The sequence below is a fragment of the Hydra vulgaris genome, chromosome 12, assembly GCF_038396675.1.
Source record: "Hydra vulgaris chromosome 12, alternate assembly HydraT2T_AEP".
Classification (NCBI taxonomy): domain Eukaryota; kingdom Metazoa; phylum Cnidaria; class Hydrozoa; order Anthoathecata; family Hydridae; genus Hydra; species Hydra vulgaris.
This window is the reverse complement of record NC_088931.1, coordinates 69,076,128-69,102,500: the sequence shown is the minus strand read 5'-3', so window position 1 is coordinate 69,102,500 and position 26,373 is coordinate 69,076,128. Positions and strand designations below refer to the sequence as shown.

The 26,373-nt window shown below is 27.5% G+C and overlaps 2 protein-coding genes across 3 annotated transcripts in view; one reads left to right on the top strand and one right to left on the bottom strand.

Annotated features, from left to right (window-relative positions):
• The window catches only part of LOC136088470 (uncharacterized), a 27,718-nt gene extending 16,842 nt beyond the window's left edge, over positions 1-10,876 (bottom strand). Inside the window, exon 1 of the mRNA XM_065812229.1 lies at positions 10,771-10,876. Within this exon, the coding sequence (XP_065668301.1) occupies positions 10,771-10,828 (58 nt within the window). The 5' untranslated portion in view covers positions 10,829-10,876. The remainder of the gene's footprint in view (positions 1-10,770) is intronic.
• LOC136088960 (uncharacterized) overlaps positions 1-26,373 on the top strand; it is a 159,409-nt gene that overhangs the window by 56,872 nt on the left and 76,164 nt on the right. The gene's annotated exons all lie outside the window — the stretch shown is intronic.

Here is a 26,373-nt window from a genome sequence, read left to right as displayed (position 1 = left end):
CCGTATTATGTGATTTTTCTAATATTCGTTAACAACACTTGAAAACTGTCGAACGGCCAGGAACAGAGTGCACAAAGTATGGAAACGGAAAAAGAGTTCAATGGTGAATTTGATATTGTAACATTATTTTTTTCTTTGGAAAATGATTTTCTTTTTGCAGACGAAAATTTTAATAAAGATTTAGACGCCTTGGTGTTAGAGTTGTCTAGTGAACCTGTTGAAAGCACATTTTCTTGTACAATTTGCTCTAATAAGTGCATATCTCAAAGAGGCCTTACAACTTGTAAGGCCTGAATTTGTATGCCTTGTAATACAAGGCATACAAATTCAAAACATCAAAGTATCTCTTTGGATTTAACATTACAAAATTCTCAACCACCTATTCTTCTCAGCGAATTTAAAAGTCTGCTTGATAAAAGCATTACTACCTTGATTGAAGACGAATGCTATCCTGATTTGTATAGAAATGAGTTAAGAATTAATTATTATTAATTCTTAACTCATTAGAAAATTCACAAAAAACCCAATCTCTATTAGAGGCAACAATAGCTAGTTTTAACGATAATGGCGATGCAGAAAAGTTTTATCCTTAATTTTACAAAGATATTAATTGTGATAGAGGAATTTTCATTAACAGTCTGACTAAAAAAACAACTAGACTTCTTGGCTATGAACTATGCAATCATGTTTTAGCATTTCTTACAAACTCATTTTGCAATAATTCGTTTGTAAATTCAAATGATTTATCGTCAGATGAACTTTCAGATAGAGATAAAGAAATTATCTTGTATCTAAGTGGTTATGTATTCAGTACATTTTATTGCAGAGTTCGCAGTTCGCGGTTATGGCAGCAAAAGTTAAGAACAAACTGCCTTTCACTTCTTAATGCTGGTAAAATAGAACATATTTTTAAGAATCCTGAAACATCCACTAAGTCTTACCAAAAATTTGTAGATGCTAAAAATCGAGGTGGTTTGTGGAAAGTGTCTCCTCCAGTTTTAGAAATCTTTACAAAAGTTGAGCTTCTCTTTCGCCAACAAAGTAATGGTTTTGCAAAAAAAATTGATTCAGAACTGATTGTAACCGAAATTTTAAAAAACAGTGTTGTTATGGCAAGCATATCTGAACTTCGTAGTCTTTGCTTAAATCAAGTATCCAAAGAACTGTCTTTAAACTTATTTTATCATCTGGTTACCCTTTATGTTAGAGTGAGATCTTTTTCATATGCAAAAGAAAAACTAAGTATCCACAAACTTAAAGAGAATCAAACAAAGTCAAAATCACTCCGTTCGAAAATGAAAAAAACATCAATTGGATTTGAATAAATAGTTTAATGTGATATCACATTCAAAAACGGCTATTTTCATAGCCACAAATTTCATAAAAACATACTTGGCATAGTAACTCAGTTATTTATTTGTCATTAAAAATATTAATTTGAGAAAATGTTTTGATTTGTTTGTGTCAATAAGTCATGGGTAATGCTCATAACAATTTAAATCCAAAGGACCCTGATCAAAATGTAATACAAAATTCAAATATACACACAATAGTTTTAAATTTATAATAAACAAATATTTTCAGGTTAACTTTCTGCTCTGATTGATTTGTAGTGAGAGAGAGTGTTGTTTCATTAAGGTCAGAACTGGGAATTTTTTTTGTGACACTACCACTAGGAAGATTGCCATCCAAGTTTAAGGAGCTCCTACCTCAGTCAGGTCACCCTACTATAAATTGTATGTATTATATATATACATACATACATACATATATATATATATATATATATATATATATATATATATATATATATATATATATAGTTCTATAGTTTGTTGGCTTTAGGAAGAGCGGAAGGAAAAAAGTGATTCTTACGCCAACACATACGTCACTTTTAATTACTTTTGACTTTCGTCCAACATTTCCGTGTTGGACAAAAGTAAAAACCATTAATTTAATTACAAATTAATCGTTTTTTAAAAAAACCACAAAAACGCAAATTTAATTGACCAGAATGTTTTTAAAAACATTCTGAATGTTTTTATAACATTTTGAATGTTTTTAACAATATAAACAATGTTTTTATTTTTATTTTTTTTAATAAAATGTTTTTATTTTTATTTTTTTTAATAAAATGTTTTTATTTTTATTTTTTTTACTGTAAATCATGCGCGGAGTGTTGCTACATCGACTATCTTATAGCCTGACTCGCAAGGGAGTGCTGCTACATCGACTGACAAATAGCCTGACTCGCAAGGGAGTGCTGCTACATCGACTGACAAATAGCCTGACTCGCAAGGGAGTGCTGCTACATCGACTGACAAATAGCCTGACCCGCAAGGAAGTGCTGCTACATCGACTGAGGGTTTGGTTGGGTCAGGCAGTCTATCATTATTAAAAAAAAAAAATTCCGGTCTTGCATTTTAATTTTTACTTTTTGTCAACAAAATATCGAAAAAACTTTCGGACAACATCTAAGGGTTCTATATATATATATATATATATGTATATATATATATATATATATAAATATGTATATATACATATATATATATATATATATATATATATGTATATATATATATATATATATATATATATATATATATATATATATATATTTATATATATATATATATATATATATATATATATATATATATATATATATATATATATATATATATATATATATATATATACAATGTTACCATACTCAAACTCGTGAAATTTAAAACTTTAAATGAAATATGCTAAAAATATCAAAACCAGGAAACAAACATTCAAAAAATTTAGAATTTATATTAAAAAATATTTTATATATGAAAAAAAATTCTAGTCCTCTCTTGTATTAGCTATTTGACATATATATATATATATATATTATATATATATATATATATATATATATATATATATATATATATATATAGCACCGCTCTGAGCTTAATCAAGTCAAGCTTAAATTACGACACCATACACCCAAGTAAATAGGTGTCAAATAAAGGTTTTTGTTAAGATTTCTTACTTTAAAGATGATGTAAATATGCTAAGAGCAGACATTAAACCACTGATCTATTGCTTCTAATGCAAACGATCTAACCACTACACATATAAAGGCTCCCCCATGCACCCATTAAGAGGAAGGGACAACAAATTTAGGTTTTTTTCAATTTTTAGAGGTCCGAAAAAACCAAATTTGATGAACTAATAATCTAATACATTAGGTACATAAGGTAATCAAATGTTTTTTAAAATTATAGTGTCCTAATGACAGTTTTTGGGAAAAATACATTTTTTTATATATCCAGTGGTATATAACCTATGAAAAATAGATGAGCTTTAAGAAAATCACCCAGTATCACCCCTGATTACACGCTAGGTCCCAAATACAATTTTATTGTTATCAGAGGCTCTATAAAAATCCTAATATTTAAATAATATCCTTAAAGGTTCTATAAAAAGCATCATTGGTGCTTGTTTACATTGTAACAAAAGTAAAACAAACAAAAAAACAAGTCTGCAAAATAAAATTTTCTATTTATTATTATAACAACGAATTTCTCAATTAACTGATCAATATTTTATGCCATTTGATGTTTTTAAAAAGATTTGTGGCTATGAAAATAGCCGTTTTTATGCAAATTCATTTATTTGTTTTCAGCAGTACAAGGAGACATAAGAGTTTTTTTTTTATAAAATCACTTAAAAAGTTAACTTTTTTTATCAACAGATTTTTCAGAGTAAGTCCATTTTCTGCGTGGTATACGTGTCATACTCTCCTCCATTGACATTTTGTTTGATTCATTCAGACAGTTACCTGCAATTGGGTGAAATATATGTTGATTTCGAATAGTATTATCATTGAATCCAAAATCAAACAAGGAAGGATTATCTTTTCTTCTACCAATTGACCGTTGTTGTCCAAAGTAATTTTCTAAAGGATCTTGACAAAACCTTTCAGTTAATACATAACTTAATTTGTTATTAATTAAAAATTTGACAAGTTCAATAACAGAATTAACTGTGATCTTTATACCATCATGGGTTTGGCAAGTAATAAACATATTACTTCTATCACTTTTTGAAAAATTTCCGGGTCTTGATTCAATAGAAAAAAGCCGATCAGAAAGGTATTTAAAAAAATTTTCTTTTAGCCATGTAAATCGAACATCATTAGTATCAGAAAATGGTTTCAAAAATGAGTTGCGTTTTAACATATAATCATTTGTATTACGAACATTTAAGCAATCAAAAAAATCATTAAAATATTTGCAAAACTGTGCAGTTCCAGCAGTATCAGATGGTGCATAGATTTCTAATGCAGTACTACATGAATTACTTAAAACTTGTGCAGCTAAACGAACATTCATAGCTGAAAATGGAGTTATTTTGATGTGCTCAACGGTTAGCTTTGGACATGCATGCAATTGACATTTTAAATCTTCATAAAACAAATCAGTTATATGAGACCATAAAACATGTTGACCCTGATTCCACATGTAACGATTGCTTTTACCAGCTCCAGAATGAGAAAGGCTGTTCCTTACTGTTTTAATTAAATGAGGGACATCACAAATAAATTATATAAACCTTTTATCGCCATCATCAGCAAATAAATTATCAGTGCGGTAAGTCACATCAACATCACCATTATTATCTTCTTTCTCAGTCAGATTAAAATGCATTTTAAAAAATTTTCTATTCGATGATGCTCCATCACAAGTAACTGCTACTACTTTTAAACCAACTGAGATTTCTAAAGTGCCAACAGCTTTCCAAAATAGAGAAAATAATTGCACTGATGTAATATTTATAGTAGCAAAGTTTGCAAAGCTGTATTTGAAAGGATTTACAATACTTCTTATTAAGAAAACTAATACATGAGAAGCAAGTTTGTCTGCCTGTTGTAATGTTGCAAAATTAACAATAGGATCGCCTAAATCAACATAACCAATTAATTCTCCAGAATGTTTGTCCCAAACAAGATTTTCTTGAATTTTCATTTCATCAAGAACTAGGACAATAAACTTTTCTTGAGCTGAAAAATGTTCGACTTTATCTTTTAATTCTTTGATTATATTTTTATTAAATCCTAACTTTGGCTTCGCATAACTTTTATAGTCACGCAATCGCCTACGACTTGGTAAAACTAAGAAACCAGAATTATTTTTCTCATTTAATCGTACTGCTTCATAAGCAGCTGGTGATTTTGCAGCTAATCCCAAACAGTAACGTATTATTGCTGGATGATAGCGAATCCCTTGTTTTGAGCTTTTTAAATATTTTTGCTGCTCTTCCCAAAACAGGCTCATAAATGGAGAAATTTTGCTTTTATCAGCTCCTGCTATTATTTGAACTAAATCACTTTCAGTACTTTTACTTATAGCTAGTGATGAATTTTCAATCTCCTGCTTCATCAAAGCTAATTCCTTTTTTAATTCTTTATTTTCCAGACGAACACTCTGTAATGTAAGCTTCAGACGATTTGGAGATGTAAATTTAATTGGTGCATTTAATTTAGAAGGGATACAAGCATTGGCAACATTTTTTTTCAAACTTATGATTTCTTTTTTTTCAATGCTTTTGCATTGAGAACAGCATAACACTAACTCAATCAGCATAATACATGACTGAGATCGAAAATACTCTGTCTGATTTAAGGGAAACTCATTCCTAGATGAAAATAAATCAAACTTTTTTGAAATACAATGTTTAATATACAGATTTGACTTTAATGTGAATATATCAGTTATTCCAGAACACAGGCTAAATGAAGTAACAACAGAAATAAGATTTGAAGCTGAAATATGTTGCATTGACCTTTTATATTTTCTATATATTAAATGATCATCTGGAATAAGCCAAGAATATACACGAATGGTAAAAGCAAGACTATCATCAACATATATTTCATATAGAGGACATTAGTGGATTGTGTCATAAAGTTTAAATTCTGCCACAACAGGACTCACACTCACTGTCCAGTCACAAATCTTTAACTTGCTAATACGATTAAGGAACTCTTCGTATGATTTATATATGGGTTTAAAAGTAATAATACTATTTGAAATCATAGAAGCATCTCTTTTAGCAACGATTGAAGATGCAGATTCCCTTTGTATAGGTATTGATGATATAAAACTTTTTTTTGGTACACAAATAGTCGGTAATGATCCAGGTTTTAGTGACTTTCTGCTATCGTTATGAAGTATCATTTCTGGAAGATAATGCTTTTTCACAAATAAACAGATTCTTACTTTCTATTTGAGCCTTCAAATTCATATCTTGAATACGATCTTTAAGAATAATGGCTATTAGATTTTTCCTCCAAGAAGTATTAAAACTATCGTTAGATGCAGGAATTTTAAATTTTTAAACTCCCTTATGCCTCCTAGAAGTACTACATCCATAAATAGAACAATTAGCACCAGGCATTTAAAGAATTGGATGAAGAAGATGGAATTTAAACAAGCAGTTCGTAGAAAAACAATCGACGAAAATAAATTTTGTGCACTCTGCGGCGGACTGGACACTAAAAAATTGCTAACAAAGAGTTGATCAAAGGAATACCGCAAGTGGCCAGACTATCTATTTCTTATGACTATGGTTTAATTTATTTTCATAAATTAAACGAACGTTATTAAAACTTTACGTTATTGAATTAACAATAAACAAAATATCTTATTAATAAAACATTTACATCAAAATAAATCGTGCATTTTTTAAACTATTATAACTAAAAATAAATTTTATATTTAAAAGGAATTTACATATTTAATTCCTTAAGATAAAACTTAAAACACTTAATTTTTTTTAACTAATTTTTAACAACAACAACAAAAATTATGAAACAAACTGTTTCTTCAACAAAAAATCTATTAGTTTACAATTGCGGTTAAATGCTTTTACTTACGACTTTATTTCTTCTGAATAAACGTCGCGTTAACGACAATCAAAAGATAATTTAAATTTTCTAAAAGATAAAAGTTTTTGCGTAGCGCAAAACTGCTGAACGCGTAGGCAAATTGCCTTTTCGCAAGCAAAATGCAAGCTGTGTAACGCTTCTTAACAAGGCCTGTATATATATATATATATATATATATATATATATATATATATATATATATATATATATATATATATATATATATATATGTATATATATACATACCCATATAATATTTTAAAGTTACGTTATGTCTCAATTGGTTACAATTGGTAACAAGGTTACATTCTCTAATTATTAATTAAATATTAAGTAATTAATCTTGAAAATGCAGTAATTGTTCATCATTGCCGTATGGCTAAATACTATCTTTTATTTTATTTTTTTTTTAAATAGCTTTGTCTCAATTGGTTACGAAAAAAAAATTTATATAAAATTTTTATATTATTTTTATAAAAAAACGTTATATATCAATTAGATACCCTTTAAAAAAAAAAAGGGTAGTGTAACAAAAAAAGTTTGTATTTGTGACGCATTTTAATAATATTTTAATTCTTACATGTTTTATGTTAAGTTATGTCTTGATTAGTTATACTTTTAAAGGTAATAAGTAGCTTATAAGACAAAATAACTTACGTACTTAAGCAATCTAATTAGGTTTCTAAAGTACCGTAAGTTATTTTAACTTTTAAATGTACTTTTTTTTTTAAAGGTAAATACAACTTTTAAAGCTCTAAAAGTTGTATTTACCTTTAAGAAGTCTTTTTTTAAAACTAACCCACAACCATGGGTTAACTTTTTTTTCTTTTTTTTTTAATTACAATAGTTTTAAAAACCATTATTGCATTTTCAATAATCAAATACATAAATAATCAAATATATAAATTATATTGTTAATATAACAATTTTGTTAAATAACTAAAAATTAATTGTTGTGTAACTCATGAGTTACAGTATTTAACAATGCGTTTGTCGAGAAATTATTAACTAAAAAATATATTTTTTAAAACTGCTAATTATCATTATTTATTTTATTGTAAAATAGATTCGTCTTAATTAGTTACGTATTTTACCATGTCTCATATCTAGATTTTGTTACGTTGCATTATGGTTTGTTTTTTTTTGTCAATAATACTAGCAAAATACTTCACAAGTTTTTATAAACCCGCAAGCAAATGGATATAAAATGTCAACCTTTCTAATGATATAATTCAATGTATTATATACATGATTAGCTTTAGCCAATTATGTATATAGTGAGCACTTTCTGTGCAATAACTGACTACACTCTCTAATCTATCTCTCTGACTTCACTCTATTAGTAAATCATAGTTTTCTTTTACATCTCTCCTTCTATCTCTCTCTATATAAAGCTCTCTCTATCCAAATAAATAAATGTACACATAAATTAACAAAAAAAAAATTAAATAGAAAGATACCATAGGTTACAATGTTATGGGTCATTAGGTCAAAATGTTACATGTTGTTACATAACATTTTGTGCGTAGCGTTATGTTACAGTGCTACGTATTGTTACGTAAAATCTTACATCTTGTTTTACGTAAAAATAGATAGATATATTTATACATATGTGTGTGTATATATATATATATATATATATATATATATATATATATATATATATATATATATATATATATATATATATATATATATATATATATAACCTATTCTGAATGCACACAATAAACAAATTGTGAACAACAAAAAAATTCCACTAAAAACCAACTGCAAGCGCCGTTAATAAAACTAGCTGCCCTTTATCAAACCAATGCTTAACAAAAAAAATTGTATACCAAGCTGATATAAGTTCCAACAGTCCTACTAACATTCCTGTCAACAAAATCTACATCAGTATAAGTGAAACACCATTGAAAATTAGAACCATAAAATATCATTTAAAATTCTCAAATACAAAAATGGCACTGAACTATTAAAAGAATTTTGGAAATTAAAAGATGCAAATTTAAACCCAGTTGTTAAATGGAAAATAATTAAGCAGTGCAATGCTTACAACCCAAACCTGAAGTCCTGCACTATGCATAAACTATGCATAAACGAAAAATATAAAATTCTATTTTCCAAAAATCAAAATCTGCTAACCAAAAGAGTGAAGTGGTATCCAAGTGCAGGCATCAAAACAAGATTCTTCTCAATCTTTTTAAAATGGGTGATTGAGCGATTTCCTAATTAAAAAATTGTTTGTTTTGATGACAGTAATCATTTTATTGCTTTGTTATTGTTTTCTTCTGTTAATTTCTGTATTTTCTATTTTTCAATGGTTTTTTAACGGTTTTTTCTTGATTTAAAGAATAAAATGATGCCAAATAATTGCCAAAGAGCATGAAACTTTAAGTTTCATCACAAAGTTGTATTTTTTCCAAATAATCAAACTCTCTCTCTATCTCAAAGAACTGTATTTTTTTGGTTTCAGTAAGCTAGTAAATAATATTAGTCACACTAAAACCTAAAAATAAACAGGTTAAACTTATATTTAACTATGTAATGCTTAGGCATTACATAGTTAAATATAAGAAATGTATTTTATATACAGGCTAGCTTATATAAAGCATATGTACTTTTAATGAACATCTGTCAAATGATAAAATCAATCACTATATAAAAATAAAACAACAATATTTTTAAGAGTCAATCATGATCATGATCATTATCACGATTATTATGATCATGGAAATGATGATCATCATCATGATTATCATCATGTTGATAATGAACATCATCATCATAATGATTATCATGATAGTGATCACTATCACGATAATCATTATGATTATCATGATCACTATCATGATAACCATAATGATTATCATGATAGTGATCGCTATCATGATAATCATTATAATTATCATGATGACTATCATAATAATTATAATGATTATCATGATAGTGATCATGATCATTATCATAATCATTATAATCATCATGATCATCATCATCATCATTAGCATCATAATATGATCATCATTACCATAAACATGATCATGATAAACACCATGATAATCATCATAATCATGACCATCATTATAATCATCATCATGATCATCATCATCATAAACATCATGATCATCATCATACTAATAATTATGATCATCATAATCATGATCATGATTATCATCATCATTATCATCATGATCATGATCAGAATCATGATCATCATCAAAACCATGATCATCATCATGATCATTATCAACATGATCATATGATAATAATTATATTCATCATCATCATGATCATAAAAATGATCATAATCAATGATGATCATTATCAATATCATAATGGTCATTATGATTATGATCATCATTATAACCATGAATATTATCACCATTATCATGATTTTCATCATGACCATGATCATCATCATCATAATCTTCATTATAATCATAATCATGACTATGATCATCATCATCACTATGATCATGAAGATAATCACAATCATGATCACAATGCGATAATGAAAGTGATAATGTTGATAATGATCATGGTGACAATAATAACTAGTATTATTAGCAATGATAATGATTGTGTTGATGGTGATACCATCATCACCATAATCATTATCACCATGATTATCATCTTGATCATAATTATCATCAACACAATGATGACAATCATTACCATGTGATCGTGATCATGATTGAGATAATGTTAATAATGATCATGGTGATGACCATGATGACAAGTATTTTTTTTAAAGTATAAAAACAAGGATGATCATGATGACCAGTATTATTTAAAAATTATATAAGATCTTCTAATTCAAGAAACATAAGAAAACATACTTTCAGATACTATTTCCGCAGCAATATGCAAAAGAATAAGAATCAATACTTTCATCATTTGCGTTTGTCTAAAACAAGAAAAACCATTGATATATATTTAAAGCATTACTAATATTTCAATAAAAATATGAAATGACATAAGCATCTAAAATTATCTTCTTTTTTTTTTTATTCATTTCTTTAACCATAAAATTGAAATGATTACAAAGTGGTCTATAATTTCACAAAATTAGGTTTGGTGTCACTCATATAGTTAAAAACTAGTCATTGGAGTGCACCTTAATAAAATAAACAAATAAAGCAAAAAAAAGTAATATAGTAACCAAAATAAAATTAAACAAAATTAAAAAAATAAAAAAAATATTTATAAAAGCAAGACAAATAACACAAAAAAGGGCAAAAGTAAATAAACTGACATGATAGATAACAAACAAATGAGATAACACAACGTTTGACGATCAGAAGGATGATAAAAATAATGAAGAAATTAAAAAAAAATGATATTTTTAAACATGATGAGACAAAAAAAAAAGAAATAACTTGAATATAAGCAACATAAAAAGCAACAATAAAAATAATTTGCAACAAGACCACAAAAAAAATACACATCGACATAAACAATATACAAGTGTAAACGCCAATATAAACGATGCACAAAATTACTCAACAGTATAAACAAAACATAGAAATACACGACAATATAAAAAATACAAAAAAATGCACAACAATATAAACAATACACAAAAATACATGACAGTATAAACAATCCATACAACATAAATTAATAAAACTTAAAAAATATTATTTTTGTATCTTTTAAAAACTTTTTTATTTTCGAATTTATCACAAATATTTTTATTCTTTTATCTTTGCGTTTAGTTTTTCTGTTTATTTGTTTTTCTTCAATTTTTAATCTTTAATCTTTTAATTGTTTTCACTTATTTTTTCTATTTTATTTTTCAAATTTTCTATTCTAAACAATTTTATATTTGTTTTTCTTTTGCTCTTTAATCTATTTTTCATCTTGTCATCGTTAAGAAAATGATTCCTCCTTTTGCGATGTCATTGCAAAGTGACATTGCAAAATTATCTTCAAGATATTTGTTATAAATATAGTAGAATTTTAGGTAGAGACCACAGTATGGATTTTTCAATTTATGTCTTATAAAGACTTGGTAAAAATAGAATACGAGTGTTTTGTTATAATCATGAATGTCAAAAAACAAATTCTATAATTGATGTTTTTTTAGGCTCTGGTAAAATGAGACTAGAATAGTTTCATCAATGTGACATTAATTTGAAAGACTTAAGCAAAAGATCATCAGTGTCATTCATACGATTCCTGTTTACACCTGTAATTGGAGGAATATATCTTGCACTTGGATTGAGGCATAAACTTTGATATAAAATGTATGGCTCAATCCAAGTGTATAAAAGCTGGCATTCCAAATAATAAAAAAAGCTTAGTGAAATGTCATTGTCATCAATTACAAAACAACAATAAATCACATAGTACGCCTTGAGAATTCATCAATATTTTTTAATTAATTTGTGTTAATTAGCCTATAATGACAAATAGATCTCCAGAAGAGAATTGTTTATTAAAAAGAATGACTTATTGAATTAAATAAGACATTCTTTGAATTTACAAAGTTAAACATTTTTTTATTTCTTATTATTATATAGTTTATCCACTAAATGTATAAACTTTCTTGATTGGATGCGAAAAGAAGCTTTCAAGAGTTTCTTCAAAGTAATTATTTAGCACCAAAAGCTTAATAATAAATGCAAAGTAGTATACTGCCATTAAGTCTATTGCTTCTATAAACTACTTTAAAATAATTGATATTGCATGTGATTATGGATAATTAGGATATGGTCAATCCCAACTGGTACAAAGAAATGATGATTTTTGGTACAAAGAAATGATGGTACTGGTACAAAGAAATGATGATTTTTGAGACTGTGTCTGCAGTTAAATAATAAAAAATAATGTAAAAATAATAAAGTCTTGATTCAAAAACATATTTTTAACACCTGAATACTGACTATAGTGAATAAAGATTTTAATGTGCTCCTTGTAACAAGATAATCGATTTGAATTTTTTTATATATATTAAAATTATGACATAGAGCTGCATAATACAAACAAGGGTAGTAGAAGGTCTTAAAAAACTGGGTTTTTACCCAAACTGAAGATCTCTTTATGCACAATGTTTTCTTTGCATAATATTTGGCTTCAACATTTACTGCACTTAATAATTTTTTAAAGCATATCAAGACAGTGCAAATAGGACCATAGCATCATCAGCATATGACAAGAGATTCATAAAAATGTCACCTATGTTATATCAAATATGCAGATTTGTGATATTAGTGATCATTTTATGTATGTAGAAACAGAATAAGAATGGTGAATGAATTTTTCCTAGCTGTATATCATTGCTTATATAAAACTAATATAATGATATAATATATATATATATATAATACAATGATATAACATATATATGAATATGATATTTACAAAATTAATATTTACTGCCACCTTAAAAATATTGTTTGATCCTTATAACAAAACCCAAGTAAACAGGTTGTTGCCTGTTTACTTGGGTTTTACTGTTGCCTGTTTACTTTGGGTTTTTTTACTGTTAACATTCTTAGCTATTTAATTAATTTGAAAAAAAATAGATTTTAATAGTGTTAACTGTCAATAGTTAACACTATTAAAATCTTTATTTGTGTTTCATCTTTCAAAGACAAAAGACAAATATTAAGATTTCTTATATATTAATAGTAATAACAATAATCATAACATTAATTGTTGTAATAACAATAATAATAATAATATCAAATCTATCAAATCTATATTTATATTAATTTCTAAATATCATATTTATATCCTAATTGATTTATTTATATAACTCATTTAAGTTTACATTATAAATAATTTTTTAGTTAGTTCGACCTATATGGCATTTAAAAAACAATTTGTCTATCCAAATTAAACCGGTAAATTAAAAACCTTTTACTATTTTCAATATTTTTAAACAAATCACTGCTGATCACGCAATCTGAAGACGTCACAAACTTAGAGAGACTTCAGACGTCAGCGTTAAAAAATATCAATTTCGGGGACGACCGAATAACGCTGATCTCAAAATATAGCTATATTTTCAGATCAGTGCTGAATAAGTTATGATAAAATAGTTATATTTTGTAATAAAATAGTTATATTTTGAGATCAGTGCTGAATAAGTGCGAACTGAAATTAGTGAGAATTTCATAAGTGCAAAATGGTATAAGTGCGAATGGCATAAGTTTGAACTGGGATTTGCATAAGTCCAAACTGGCATAAATGCGAAGTAGTTGCAAAAAGTGGGATAAGTGCGAACTGGCATAAGTACACCTCCTCATCTGAAGTGGCCTTCTTGGCCTTGAGGAGGTGAATAACAAAAAAAAAAAAAAAAAAAAAATTAAGTTACAGTAAATGATATAACATAAACATAGAACCAATTTGATACACCAAAGAATTTTCTGTGTCATGTAAAACTAAATAAACTATTAATTAACTTATTTTTAATCCAGAATTTTTGAATTTTTTGCCAATAATGATACAGAAAGTTATAGTAGTGTAAAATTTTACAAGTCAAACAATAGTTCTATTTTTGTAATCTTCACTCTTCCACCTAATTGATGTATCTTTGAATAAATACTTTTATCAAATACCATAGTTATATTCTGAAGGTTTAGTTTATCTGCAATAACAATGCCTCAGCTTAAAACTTCATTTGTTGCGCTAAGTTCAGTTATTGGATTACCAATAACAGGAAGATAAGTTATCTTAGAAAGGATAGGTACTGTGACTTATTTACAAAATTTGTGAATTTTGTAAATAAGTCACAGTAGTGTGAAATTCTTTAAGTCAAACAGTAATTCTATCTTTGCATTCTCCTCTCTCCCACGTAATTGGCGTATCTTAGAATAAATACTTTCATCTATTGTTATATACTAAAGGTTTAGTTTATTTGCAATAAAAATGCCCTTTAATTAGTCTCTAACCATCCTATGATTAGTCTTCACCCTATTATTAGTTTTTTATATAAAGGTTTTGAGAATAATAAATCATTTCTTTCTAACTGCAATATTAAGGTTATTCTCAAAGGCCTATACTCTTCTTCATTTTGAGTAACTTTAAAGGTATGGCAAGGTTCTATTATGTTTCTTCTCTATCTTCTTCTTTTCACTTTTCTATTTCTGTTCTATCATATCTATGTTCTATCCTGTTTCTTATCTACAATTACAATCTTTGTGGATCAATTGACAGAGAGGTTTCAGGTGGAAAGTATATAAGATGTGTACGTACTTACAATATTTTGTTTGAGGCATTAGAGCACATTTTTCAGATTTTTACGTTTGTTGTTCCTCAATTGACTATGATCAAGATATAATTTGGATGCATGCATTGCTAAATCTTTTCCATGTGAAGATTTTTTCAATGTACTCTAAGCATTTTTTTGATTTTTTTTTGTGTTAATTCACCTCCCCAAGGTCGAGAAGGCCACTACAGATGATGAGGCTACCTAATTGTGGTTATAACCCTCTCTCAAGTCTATAACTCCGAAACACGAACCTAGACAAACAAGGCCGCTGCCAGAGAAATAAGTTTGAGCGTGGTACTACCAGGGACGTGGTGGGGATCGAACTCGGAACCTCTTGCTTATAATGCAAGCGCTCTACCATGACACCACTACCGTATATGTAATTTGTTAATAAATTGAAAAAATTTAGTGAGATAAAGGTATTTTTGTAAAAAAAAAAAAATTAAACTCTTCTACAGTTTGTGGTTCAGACAAAATGTATAATAAACAAATACACATACATATTGACAAACAGACATATTGAACAAATATAGAGTTAGAAATGTAAAATTAAATATAGAGTTTTATATAAAACTCTATATTTCCTTATTTTTAATCATATGTAGAGTTGCAAAAAAATCCGTTTTTTTTTAATTGTGTTTTTTTTGCAAAAAAAACGTTTTTTTGTGTTTTTTTTGTTTTTTATAGTTTTTTTTGTTTTTTTAGATTAAAAAAAAATTATTTACTTTTATTTAATTTCTATTTTTATTATAAATGTAATACAATATATAATAGTAACATGATATATGATAAATATATAGTACATCACTTGAAAAATTTATTTTTAATTAACAAAAGACTCTGTATTCTGGCTTTCTTGTTCATTAAGGTCTTTATCTTGTAAAGTCAAATCCGTATTCTTCAGAGTCACTTGATACCTCTGACTCTAAACTCTGTGAAGTACCATTGTACCATAACTTTCAAAAAGCATCATTTGTAGTTATATAAACACCAAAACGGTGTAATTTTACATCTTTTAATTAAGAGTGTAACATATTTTTTAATCATTCAAAACAAAACTTTACAAAAATACTAATGAATTTACTTTTTCAACAAAATAATTTTTTTAAAAGATCTTTGAAAATGTTAATAAATTAACAATAAAAACATTACCAAATCATAGTACTTTGAAAATAAGTACTTTAGCTATGCTTTATTACAGATGTTGTACTTGATGATAAATTAGAAGAATTTAATTGTTTTTTTTTAGATTAAAATTCAACTTATAAAAAGTTCATTACTAAACTACTATTCTTTATTACTAAACTATTACTCTGCTAAACTATGTTGTGAACATTTTCTTCGTTTTTTTTTAATTCATGTAAAGAACCTCTTTGTTTTTTTCAATTCTTTTCAAAATCCTTTCTAAAATAATTTTAATTGTAAATTGGTAACAAAAACAATAATACCAATTTAGTCCTGAATTTAATCTAAATCAACTAGAAGTTGTTCTTGGTGATTTGGTTGGTATTTCATCTAGATAATGTTGTCGAAGTTGTCCTTTATCTTCTTAGCTAATATAAGTATAGTTTTTAACTGACACTTCTTTGTGGCTGCCATTTAAGTTTCCTTAATTTAAAGTTTGAGTAAATTTGACAAGGTCCTCATTATTAATAACATTGTTAAAATGATTAAAAGAAGTTTTACAGTCTGCCATTTTTTTACGTTTTTATATATAAGTTTTACTTTTTTTTTAATGTAATACTTTGCATAATACCATTAAACTCCAGCTTTTTATAAACTTCTATTGGTAAATTTGTTCCCAATTTCCATTCCACATTTCAAAATCTCAAAAAATAATTCTAATGATAAATCATAAACACAACACTTGTGAACAGAAGTTTAGAACGGAAAAATACTTATTTAAGCCAACTATGGTCTTTCATATTGTAAACATTTATGTTTTGGTTTTACTTAATGTTTGCACACAAGTTTACTTTTATAGAACATATACCCCAACTTTGAGCAGCGTGATGGAAGAAACAGATAGATCTGCGTACGGCCTAAATATTAAATGATTTAAAGTTAAATGAGGTGGGACTAAATGTAGCAACAATCACTCTTCAACGAAGTTTGCATGGGTCGAGTATTTAAAAGTAGTAGGCCTACAAAAAAGCCAAAATTAACTTATGCCTAGTGAATGAAACTCCTGCATTGGGCAAAGAAGTTTTGTTATTTCAAGTCTTTATAATACAATGATAGAAACTTTTCCTAATATTTTAGTCCTAATATACTGCAAAGCTGAGGACGCTAGGGGGGCACATGCCCCCCACTTATTTTCTAAAAGACTTTTTTTTTTTTATTGCAGAAAAATCTAAATATAAAGGACTTTTTTTTGAAATTGGCAGGTGTGCCTTTCCACTTGAAACCTGTGTCATCAGCATTGTTCTTTGAACTTTTCTTTGCTTTCTCAAGGTATGCATTAGTGATGAGTTTGTGATAGAAATTATGACTCAAAAGGCTCAATATGTTAAAAACACTATCAATGTTCATGAAGATTAAATAATTCAGACAATTAAGAATCCTCCTAAAGTCATGCTTTGGTTTATCAGTAAGAAAGGCCTCAGCCTTCTATAGATTGGTTGGAGAATATTGAAAAAGACTTTTACCTCAATTGAAGGAGTGTTTTTTAAATAAGCAGAAAAAAATATTTAGACAAGTTAGAGTCCCATGCAACACTGCAAAATCTAGTAAAAATTATTAGAAAAAATTCTACTCTAGGATAGGCCAAGGATTCTCCCGAGATTTAAATCCAACATAAAATGTATAGGAGTTATTAAAACTCCAACAAAAAGGTCACAAAAAAGACCCAATTAGTTGAAAATGTTATTTGACATTTGGCAACCATAGTGAACATTTAAATGAAATGGCTTTAAATTGTCTTTATAAGTTTTACTAAGTTAGGTTTTACTTACAGAATGACAAACAATACATAAAAGAGAAGCGCATGTACGCATGTACAATTTTTGTTTTTTGACTTGACTTTTGAATAGTTTGATAATTTTTGCGCATTTCAAAAATGACGCTTTAAAACCAAAGTAAGCTAAATAAAAATAAAAACCATTATATATATATATATATATATATAGGGGTGTTCAAGTAAGGGGAAAAAATTACTTAAATAAATTTAAGCAATTTTTTTCAAATTACTTAAGTAACTTAAGTATTTTTAAGTAATTTTAGTTATTTTCAAAACATAAATTTTACATACATTTTTGTGTTATATTACTATATAAGTATAACCATATAAAGAAAAATATAACAAAACTTTTAAATTTGAACGCAATAAACATAATACCATTTTATCACTCAATGATATTCTCAACTTAGTGATAAAAAGTCCATCAACACTAAAGCATCTATCTGCTTCAACTGATGATCATGGTAAAAAATTTAATGCATAGGATCTTTATGGTCATAAAAAAGAAGATAATAAATATCTCTTGCTATAATTAGACACTCTTTATTCTTAGGATAGTTTAAAATATAATCATTTTTAGCTTGATCATACTGATTTGGTGCCTAAGTATCTTAAAAATCCTGCAATTCTAATATTTCTTCGTTCAGAAATTCTTTTTATCAAAGACTCAAAAAAAAAAGAAGGTATTGTAGTATCTTGGTCCTTTAGTTTTGTTAAAATAAATTCACCCTTGATTTTCAGCTCCAAAAGGAGTATTTTATAAATACATATATGGAAATATAAGCAAAAGGAGTATTTTATATATATATACACATATGTACATATCATATGTGGAAAAATAATTTACCCCCTTTCATTTTTAGAGATCTTATTACCTTTAAACCTGGAAAAAAATGTATGCTATGATACAATAGCTTACTAAATTAACCTTTCCATAGAACTAAATATAATTAACTTTGTATTGATTACTGCATACTACATCTATGGAATAATTTTATTTTGCACAACATTGATTTGTCTACTTCTAACCCCATTTTTAAAACTAAACTAAAATTTTTCTCTTTTCTAATAATATATTTAAATATTACTAACACTAATCAGCTTTATTTTTTTAAATGTTTGTAACTGATAAAATTTTATTATTTATAACAAATTTATTAAATATTTAATAACCAGCCCTCGGAATTGATAAATATTTAAATATTTAATAATCAGCCCTTGGAAAAATGAAACTGTTAGAGTTCATGTCAAAAAAATTTGACATGAAGGGTTACTATAAACATAAAAACAAAGTCTGCAACTTTTTGCCGACCTCAAACGCATTAAGGTCAGAAGTTAGATTGGCATTGCCTAATGCCATCCCTAATTCCGTGGGCTGCATAACTAAATATATTTGTTCACTTTATAAGGTTTTGATATAAGATCATTGTGAATTTCTTACTTATTGAAAAAAAATATTATATTATCTTATTTTATCACAAATTACGTTGTAAATTAGAATTAACAAAAAAAAAAATGCATTCAGACTAAGCTTGTAGTTATAGAAATATTTTTTTAGATTGTTATACTGGTTTTTGAACTTTAATTTAAAATTTTAATTAGAAGTAAATAAGACTTTCTTGTTAAAATTTGTATGTGTAATAAAAAAATGTAATTTAAGTTAATGAAACTTTTCTCAATATTTATACTTACTTAATTAAAAATTTAATTACGTCAGTTGCGCATTTTAAGGTGGTACATACCAGAAAAATCTGTTTCATAAAATATTTGTTTATGATTACGTCTTTTAGGTTTATAATGACAAAAATAAAATTGAAAAAATAATAATTAAAGAAAATAATTAGGGAAATACCCAGTTTATACAGATTTTTTGTTCCAATAAATCTTTTGATCTCGAAAAAACATTTTTATCAAACTTTGCAAACTAATCAATAATGGTGCTATGCATGTTCTGAAATAAAAAAAAGTTAATAAATCAAATGTATTACTTTAATTTGCTTTTGCAATGGACAAAACTTATGATTTTTTTTCATTTGAAGCATTTTCTGAATAGACACGAATAATTGCAGCTATTGCCGTTTTGCATATAAGTTATTTTTTCTATATAAGTTTATTTTACTAATACTGTACTAATAGCACAACTGTAATAGTACTGAAGTGTGTTTATGACTTGATTAGTAAGTCATTTTTTTCCTTATATTGTTTCTTCCATTAAAAAGAATTTTTCCTTTGAGAGAAACTTTTATTGCACGTAAACGTAAAAGGTTTATGTGCAATAAAAGGCTGAATTATATAAAATTTGTATCTAAGTCAAATATTGTCATAATTTATTTTTTTAGTTGATGCACATATACTAATTTCATTTGTTTCTTGTTGTAGCTTCGGACAAACTGTTACCATAAAGTTTTCTTCTTCTAGCTTTTGATTTCAGTTTTCTGCTAGTTAACCCCATTATAAGTTAAAAATAATTTGGTTTTATTTAATAATAAGAACTCAATCTAATTTGAATTACATGCATCCAGTAAATATATGCAAATACCGTGATTGTTATATATTATGTTGCATAGAAGTCTTCAAGTCAATACAAAAAGCTCAATAATCTATAAACTTTATTTCCATACCAAGTAACTTTGATAATATAATAATGTGATAATACAATAAGATTGATTATAACAATGATACTTTGCACCATGAAATTTTTATAATGCATGTATATTAGAGATGGATAAATAGATGTATATTAGAGATGGATGAATGGATATAGAGCATGTATATTAGAAATTTTTATAATGCATGTTGATAAAAGATATTAGAGTATATTAGGGAGAATGTATATTAGAGATGAAATGCATGTTTATTAGAGATAATGTCTCGAAAAAATGCTCATCTTGGGCAGATGTTAAACACATAGGCAAAGACTTAAGAAGAAAACAGAATCTATATGTTGACCAGCCTCGCACCCCTTTTTCATCTATTAGACTGGCGCAGATGTGTTTTTAGTCCATTATTTCCAGTTTAGGATGTTGAACGCTGGATCTTCTTGATTCAATGCATGGGTTTTGCTTGCGTCTCTATTTTTATGACTAGGCAACTCATTCTATTATCTACTAATGAGGGTAAAGCTCAGTTTTATGGTTTTAAGGCAGGCTGGTAGTCAGGTTTCCCGAACTCTGTGGTAGCTCTCAGAGTGGTTGATTCCATCAACAGCTGTACAATATCAGAGTTCTAACAGTGCCATATTGCGCATGGATGGTGTACATGTTTGTACTTATGGTGTGCATTGTCAAGGCCACATTTGGAGCCCGTTGTTATGGCTTAGGGTTTATTAATAATAATGAGGCAATTGCTTAGACTATTAAATAGTGTACTGAGTACTATCTATGCTTTAAGTCAAGTTCTTTAAAAAAACTTAAGATGACTTAAGTACCAAAAACTATAAAACACAAAAACCATTGTCACCAACAAGTTCTCTAAACCTATCATTCACTAATATTTGTGGACTTCCTAGTAACTTTTCTTGTATTGAGTTTTATCACTTAAAAAGTTCACCAGACCTACTAGCTCTTTGAGAAACTAATTTGAGTTCAGCTGTCTCATCTTATAATCTTAATGTTGATGGTTATCTTCCTTTAATTCGTAAAGACCCCAATAGTCACAAGCTTGGCCTGGGCATTTACATTCGTAAGAATTCACCCATTTGTTGCAAAACTAGGTTTGAATCCACAGACTATTTTTTTATGTGCTTTCATTTAGCACCACTTCACTCTATTGCCGTTCTCTTTGTTCTATATCTCTCTCCTTCATCTCAAGACTGCACCTTTTTTTTGATGTTATTTCTGATCATATTGACCAAGCCCTCTTTCTTTATCCATCAGCCAATATTGTTGTTGTTGGTGACTTTAGTGCCCATCACACTGAATGGCTTGGCTCTAATGTCAGTGACTCTGCTGGTGTTAAGGCCCTCAACTTTTGCCTTTCTCAATCTCAAACTCAAATAGTCAACTTTCCAACTCACTTTCCAGACAAACCGAATCATTTACCTTCGCTACTCCACTTATATCTTGTTTCTAATCCTAGTCAATGCTCAGTTTCTCCAAATTCACCCTTAAGTGCTTCAGATCACAGTTTGATCTTTCTAAAACTATTATCTCATTCTTCTTCATGATCTAAATTCCCCTATCATTGTACCTTTTACAACTACCTTAAAGCTGATTGGGAATTTTTCCATGATTTTCTTCATGCCCTTGGGTAGAAATCTTTTGTCTTCCTGCTGACAAATGTGTTTCTTACATAACTTTGCGGATTCAGGCTGGCATGGAATCTTTTATTCCCTCTCAACGATTCCAGGTCAAACCTCACTCTTCTCCATGGTTTTCTTCGCATTGTGCTTTTGCAATTTCCAATCGAAATTGTTACTTCCATATCTATCAGCAAAACAATTTTCCAGAAAACAGACGTCTGTTTACTATTGCTAGAAACCATTGTAAAAAGGTTTTGTCTAACGATAAAGCTCGCTATTCTCAGGTCATAAAATCTCATATTTCATCATAAAAATTAGGCTCTCGTGACTTATGGAGAATCTTTAACAGTATCAATAATAAGGAGAAACCTGTTATTCCACCTCTCTTGTATCGTTCAGACTTGAGCCAAACAGGTTGATCCATTGCTTGACATTCGTATCACTCCAACCTCTTTATCAAAAGTGATTTTCTGCTTAGATTCTTCTACCGCTTGTGGTCCAGACAACATACCTGTTGTAGTCTTGCAGTAGTGTTCTCCAAAGCTGTCATACATACTTTCAAAATTATTCAACAAGTGCTTATCAAAGTCTTGTTTGCCAGCATGCTGGAAAGCGGCATCTGTTATCCCTATTTTCAAAACTTCTGGAGAGTGATTTGACTCAGTTAACTACCATCCCATTTGTCTTCTTCCTACCATAAGCAAGGTTTTTGAATCTTTAATTAACAAACACTTAATCTCTCATCTTGAATCTAATAACTTACTTTCAGATCATCAATATGGATTTTGATCTATTTGTTCTACAGCTGATTTGCTAACAGTAAAAAATGATAGGTTTCATCGTGTATTAGATAGAGGTGGAAAGGTTAATCGCTCTTGACATTTTTAAAGCTTTTGACAAAGATTGGTATGCTGGTCTTCTCCATAAGATTTCTTCTTATGGTGTATCTGGTAACATTTAAAGTTATTGAGTTATTCCTTTCTAATTGTAGTATAAAAGTTGTCTTCCGTGGACAGCACTCTTCTTTATATCCTGTAACTTCAAGGGTTCCTTAAGGTTCAATCTTTGGCCCTATAATCTTTTTAATTTACATTAACAATCTTAAATATTCTCACATCTAAGGTGGCATTGCTTGCTGATGACACTACCATTTATTCTTGTCATAATAAGAAGCCATCACTCTCTGATTGCTTGGATGAAGCATTTGAGCTTGAAAAGGATCTCACTTATGCAACAGCATGGGGCTTGTTATCACAATAATTTAGGTCTTCCTATATTTATGAACAGTAATGTACTTGATGAATCATCTACCCTTTGTCTTCATTATTAATGTTGAATTACTAGTTATAAATGATCACAAAAGTCATTTAGCGATCTAGTATATTATTTAAAGTAATTGTGATGGCTAATTTTTATATTTCTGTGCAAAATTTTTAATGAATAAAAATTAAATCATGTTTTAAAACAATATTGATACAAAGTAACCTAGTCAGAGGAATATCTTTGTAATAACTGATTAACTTGATTAATATTTTAAAGTTGTTATAAGAAACAGCTTATTCTATATTTGATAAATAATTAAGTAATTGACCCTTAAGAATTTCACCCATAAACAATCCCCCTTCGTTAAAAAACAAAACAACTAAATTGTGAGAAAGCAAATGAGTGTTTTAAGAAATAATGAGTGTTTTAAGAAATACATAATATAAGTATTTAAATTAAGAAAATGTATATTTTTTTCAAAAAACCTATTTAGGTTTTATTAATAATTTTTTTATAACAATGTTGTTTAATTTAAAAACAGTAAGGCTTGAAATGATTTTTAACATGGTTTCAAATTCAATTCAATTACAATGCGGTAGTTTAAGATGGCGCATATCTCAAAAAATTCAAAATTTTCACATTTGTAATTATCAAATTTTCTAATCAATTCGACATTGCTGATTCTAAAAATAACATAAAATTTAGACAAAACAGTCAAAAACAGAAGAAAACAAAGTGACTCTAATTTAGCATTTGAAAATAGTTTATAATTTTCTAGTTCCTTAGCAACGGTCGTAGCAACGAGAGTGATACCTGAATTTATTTCATTTCCTATCTTAAAGTATGGAATAACTGTAAAAAGTTTAGTTAATAGTTATTTCATAAGAATGACAGTTTTACAAAACTAGTTTGCAAAGCATAAAAATCTTGGATTCTTGAAAAGAACATAAACTAGATTTTTTTGGATGTAATAATTTTTTTGATGCAATAATTTTCTGATGTAATAACTTTTTGATGTAATAATCCAAGAATTTTTTGATGTAATAAAAATTAAAAATGAAATTTTATAATACTTCCAGTTTATTCAAATAAATTTACTAAAAAACAAACTATTTTTTTTTTCTTTTTACTTTTTTCAAATTTCTTTACTATTCTGAAAAATTTTCTATTCTCTTTACATTCTAAATAACCAGCTTTTACTGTTTTTTTTTTACTGTCTACTACAAAAAATGTAGTTATGTTAGTTATTTTATAATAATGATTGACAGTTTTACAAAACTAGTTGACAAAGCATAAAAAACTTTAGAAATCAGATTTAAATAATTACTCTATGAAAACTCTGAATTTTGTTCCTGCAGTGTTATTGGAATGTTCTCCTCCAGTTAATTTAGTTTCTAAATTATCAGTCATTGCCAGGTATGCGGAGTCCCAAAAAGACCTCCGGATTTGAAAGTCACACAAAGATTACTTTATCCTAGTTTTTGGTATCCAGGAACTCTAAGGGTATAAATAAATTTATGGACTACTAATAGGAAAAAAAATTATAACTTTTAGGTTAGAGGAACAATCGTTTTTTGAGCCCGGAGTCCTTAGGTAAAATGGCTGCATGGACTTCAGGACTACAAAGATCTTTATTCAGCTAAACAAGCAGTTATAGAGTTTATTTATAAAAATGTTAAATAAGCAGGGATGCAGAGTCCTTTTGGGACTCATCCCTGCTTATTTAACATTTTTAACTCAAGCATCCCTGCTCATTTAACTTCCAAGTAGGACTAGTTGTTTAAACATTTGCTGTAGCATTAGCATCCAATAATTCTTAGGGCAATAAGCATTAAATTTTCTACCTTTGATCATTCATTATTTTATATAGCATACATGTTTAATTCAAATAGGTTGCACATATACTTATATATAATAGGGTTAAGGTTGGGGTCAAGATTAGGTTTAGGGTTGCATATATTTAATACTTTGTTTATAAATAATTTCTGATTATTATTTACAGATGGTAATCAAGTTAGTATATTCGAATAATATATATGGCCTGATAAATAAGTTCCACTTATTTTTTACTGTGCTTAGAGATATTATTAAAATATTTAATAATTTTGCTTTCATTTCAGTTAAAAAAGGGTTGAAACAACCTAATAATAAATACTGGATGGTTAAAAACATTTTTCAACTGAATAAAAAGCAAAGATTTGAATATCAGAAAATATGAAGCAATGAAATTTTTTAAAAAAATTCTTGGATTCTTGAAAAGAACAAAAACTAGATTTTTTTTTGTAATAACTTTTTGATGTAATAATCGTAGAATTTTTTGATGCTATAGTTTCTAAAAGTTCTAAACTGCATAATGTTATTTCATTTATAATAATTTATAAGCAAATAACAGATTAGTAATTTTTTTAATGACTTTTGACATTCACATTTTTTTTGATTGATGCTTTTTTGAGACATTTTGTTCGTTTAATTAGTTTATTTAGTGAGTATGACATTTTCACAGATTGTATATTAACACATATTTAGTATTTAATCTCATCGTGATACAACTTTCTATTAGCCAATCATGTCAATTTGTATTTAATAAATATTTATAGGCAACACATGTCACTGGAGAAAATTTATTTTGCAGATGAAAGGATAGAGTTGGAGAAAGCTTATAAATCTCTTTTGTCAAAGTTACTCCAATTAACAAAGATGGCCAAAAATTAAATAAGCAATAATCACTGTATTACTGTCTTTTCAACCTTCTTAAAAAT